The sequence below is a fragment of the Notothenia coriiceps genome, unplaced genomic scaffold, assembly GCF_000735185.1.
Source record: "Notothenia coriiceps isolate Sejong01 unplaced genomic scaffold, NC01 NC01_scaffold00031141, whole genome shotgun sequence".
Taxonomy (NCBI): domain Eukaryota; kingdom Metazoa; phylum Chordata; class Actinopteri; order Perciformes; family Nototheniidae; genus Notothenia; species Notothenia coriiceps.
In genome coordinates, this window is record NW_011363842.1 from 49,625 (window position 1) to 53,766 (window position 4,142).

A 4,142-nucleotide genomic window follows, 5' to 3' on the forward strand; every position below is an offset into this window, starting at 1 on the left:
GAGCTCACGCGCGATCTTCTTTATTGTGTTGGGTTTTTAGACCGGTGAACAGGAAGTCTCGCGAGCGAGAGGTTGTTGTGTGCTTGGGCGCGTGTACTGTTCTTACCTACCCTACCTTTAAGTACAGTAACGAAGTATTTGTACTCCACTACTTCCCACCTCTGTATGTGCTTTGCTGTAGCCTCACCTCTGCTGCATGTTTGTACGCCTCTCTCTCTAGAGTCCAGTTGGATCTCTCCTCCCTGAGCACCAGGTTCTCCTCGGACAGCTGCAGGGTGAGCTGGGCCACCTGCAGCCGGGCCTGGTGCAGCTCGGTGTTGGTGTGGCCCTGACGGATGCCCAGCTCCCTCAGCTCCCTGCGGAGGCTCTCAGCTACATGCTCACTAGCCTCCAGACGATCCTGCAGGCCTCGAACCTCCACCAGAGCCGCCTCGTACTCCCGCTGTGGAGAGGTAAAAGGGGACAGGGAAGTGAAAACATCTCAAGATGACACCATTTAAAGCTCTCCTATTATACTATTTGTAGGCATATTATTGGTCTCAGATAGATACAAATATATAAAAAACATGTCTATGAAGTGTTTTGCTCAAAATACCAAACAGATCACCCATTCTAGCCCTGCCTCATATCCCTCTATCTCAGCCCTGTTAGAGAAGGGCTGATTCTGGGTCGTAGCTTTAAACAAAAATAAAAGAGAGGGGGTGGAGCTTATGCAGGAGAATTCGACCCAGAAACTCAGCTAAATGCTGCCGTGATCAAACACAATGTCATGATCAAAACCACATCAAGGATTATTTCTGAAACCGTATGGAGCTCAAATGCTTCTTCTCTTGCGGGTTTACCACAAGGTGAGTTCCTTTTTATTATTTCTTGCTTTTTTACACATGCTCTCTCCAGTACATGTTAGCTGTGAGTGTTAGCATGCTTGCTAATGTAAACAAAGACCATATTAATTCCAAAACACGTTGCACATTTTTTCTGATGGCAACGTTTCTGATAGGGCCGTGGGTGTAAAGCCAGCCCACATTTCCGATATTACGTCATATCGTAGCCAAATCTGGATCAGCTCCGTTGTAGCCCCGTTTTTAGAGATTTGGGTAGGGAGGAAAAGAGAGAGGGTTTGTTTTCTGACACTTGGTGAGTTCCCTGACACACCGGGGACACATATTTATGTATAAACGACATCGAAAAGTGCATTTTGCAGGATAGGTCACCCTTAAATCATTACATTCTTATCATCTGTTCCCAGAAGAAGCCTCAACCCATTACCTGAAGACACTTTCTCTTTTCCTCGTCATGTTTCATTTGACTGGACATTTTCTTCACTCTCTCCTTCAGCCTGTTAGATAAAAAGTTGTTTTTAGGCCCAGATGAAAAGAAATACAGAAACAAATGTTCATGCTAGCATGTATCTCCAACACTTGCCTTTCCAGTTCACTGGTCTCCTCTTTCTCCCTGTCATTCAAGACCTTGATGTCCTCCTCCAGCTCTTGGATCCGCTGCTCACTCTCATCTTTTTCAACCATCAGTTTACTCAGCTCTGATGTCAGATTTTCCTGACTATATTTTACATTCTTTTAATGTTGTGGAGAGAAGAGGAAAAAAATGTGTCATCAGTTATTGATAACATTCAGAAAAGGTAAACATGGGCCAGACATCTGATGGCATAAGCTGTATGTACCTTGTGATTTCCTTCTATCTTCTTCAAGATCTCACAGTTGTGTTTCATGTTGGCTCTGAGCTCTGAGATCTCCTGCTTCATTGCTTCTCTTTCGAGCTCCCAGGCCACCCTTGCTTTTCTGCTGTCCTCTTTCTGTTTCTCTGCCTCCTCTTTCGCCACGTCCAGGGCCAGATGTATATCTGCTTGTTTTTTTAAGCTTTCATCCAGCTGACCCTGTTCACAACATGTGGAAAGAGGACGGGGATATTCAAACATTTAACATGAAACGGACAATTTCAACATTAGTGGTTCCAGTCAATTGAATCACACAGTAGTGGCACTAAAGGCCCTTCTTCTTGTATTTCCTCTTAATATTTTTATAGTAGCTTTTCTGGAATATTTAAATGCAGCACAGAAGCTTTTTTGTATTTTTCCCACCTGCAGCAGCTGAGCCTTGGTGATGACCAGTAGCAGATCCTCTTCCTCTCCGTCCTCCACATCTCGCTCCTCTTCCAGAGTCTCCAGCTCCTCCAGCGGTTTGGGAGCTCTGAAGGTGAAGGGACGACTTCGGGCACACACCTTTCCCATCTTTTCTACGTATATAAACTGATACTCCACAGCACTGGGCCGGGGCAGGTAGGAAGCTGTGTCAAGGAGATACATATTATCATTAAAAAAATAAATACATTTTTTGCCAAATATTAACCAAGTCTTACAGATAAAACATTTGAGAAGTGGAGCATTCAATAAAGTTTTTGAGGTATTAGTACTTTTGTTCCTAAAATGGCAGAGCAGTAAGGTATCAGAAGTTGAACATATTTAATATCATTTTGAATGTGGTGTAACCAGCTGCAGTTGCAACAGACTTGAAACTCAGAGGAGATTGCAACTGAAACACTGCATTTCAGGCACATTTTTTAAAGTAACAATATTTAAACATCTATAGTCATATGTTTTAAGAGAGGACATTTTCAGGTTCATAGTTATATTTTGTGCTTCTACTATGAAACGTTCACATGCTTCAAAGTTCACTGCCTGTGCCGCAGCACCTCTTTTCACCCTCTGTCTGAAACCAGAGCCCAGTCTGCTCTGATTGGTTAGCTGGCCGGCTCTGTTGTGATTGGTCAACCACTTAGGCTAAGGGGCGGGACATCTCTATCACGTATAATGTTTTCTAGCCAATAGAAGCCTGAATGTTGCGTAGCGATGTCACTATCTTATGGAAGTAAACAAAGTAATCCAATCGAGGCGTTTCAGGCAGAGGGGCGTGGAAGAGAAACTCCCTCTGGAGGGGACTTTGGGACGTTAACCTTTACATTACGTTAGTCAAAACAATATAACATACTACAGGAAAGGGAAAACCCAAAAAAGCATCATAGCGCCTCTTTAAGGTTTGGATGAATTCTTACCGTAGAAAAGTGCACAGCAGTTTACGCTGGTACCTTCAGTGTAGCCTTCAGGGACAAGAGCCCACGTATATGTGTGATATTGTTTCCTTGAAGTACAGCCCACCTGTGACATGATAACAAAAACATTTGAATGCATTCCTATGACCATCCCTTGGCATTTCATTTAATTTGCAAAAATATTTTCCCTGTCAGAGTGGGGGAAGGGTGATAAAGTGGGTCGTTCACCTCAAAAATCCCTATCCAGTCAGAGCTGCTCCAGCGGTGGTCAGAGGTCAGACTGTAGTGGCACTCCACTCTGGATTGGGGGAAGTAAACTTGCCCCACATTATGAAACACCACCGTGGGCTGTTTTTCCATGGTAATAGGAAGCTGCGCTGTTTAGGAAGAAAACATGAGAGCAGGGAAATCTGATCCAGTTTCATTCTGGAGAAGACAGCTGATGAACATGATAGCAGAGTCGCATCAGGAATGCAGCATGCTCGTAACACCCGGCACTCATGACCATACAATGATTTCACAATAACAACAACAAGCTACATATACTGAGCACTGAAGTTACAACACATCATCTTAAAGTTATTAATCATAAAAAGACAGTCATTAGCCAAGTAATAGCTCAACTTAATTTATTATTTTCCATGTCTTATATTTCATTCTCAAAATCAAAAATGGTCAGATATATTTTAAATTAAGTAGTATATCAAGTAATACATTACGTAAATATGTGCGGTTAATTAAAAATACAATTAAATACAATACAATTTAATCTATTTAATGCTGCCCTTATTCACAAGATAACCAGTTAACCCTGGCTTTTGTTGTAGGTTATTTTAATTAGTTATATATTCTAAAATCAAGCACACAGAGCTTTCTAAGAACATTTTATATATGTATGCTTTCAATTGTGTTGATTTGCTAATTATTTAATTAGTGCTGTTAATGTTTCCTTACCGTATTCTGCTGAGAAGTTAATGTGATGTCCTTCTGTTGCCTCTTGAAGCATAGAGCTTTGGATCAATCTGTGGAAAGTGATGAGCTATCTGGTCCGGTGCAGGACTTTCACAACAAATCCT

The 4,142-nt window shown here is 42.1% G+C and overlaps 1 protein-coding gene across 1 annotated transcript; it reads right to left on the reverse strand.

The window, feature by feature from the left end:
• Positions 1 to 148: 148 nt before the first annotated feature.
• On the reverse strand, positions 149 to 4,142 carry LOC104959845 (calcium-binding and coiled-coil domain-containing protein 1-like). Its single transcript, XM_010787755.1, has 8 exons — positions 4,021 to 4,142; positions 3,295 to 3,443; positions 3,070 to 3,172; positions 2,099 to 2,304; positions 1,682 to 1,894; positions 1,426 to 1,574; positions 1,270 to 1,339; positions 149 to 442 (listed from the first exon to the last, which is right to left on the reverse strand). Exons 1-8 carry the CDS (start codon positions 4,070 to 4,072, stop codon positions 149 to 151), a joined length of 1,236 nt encoding a protein of 411 aa, XP_010786057.1. The 5' UTR covers positions 4,073 to 4,142.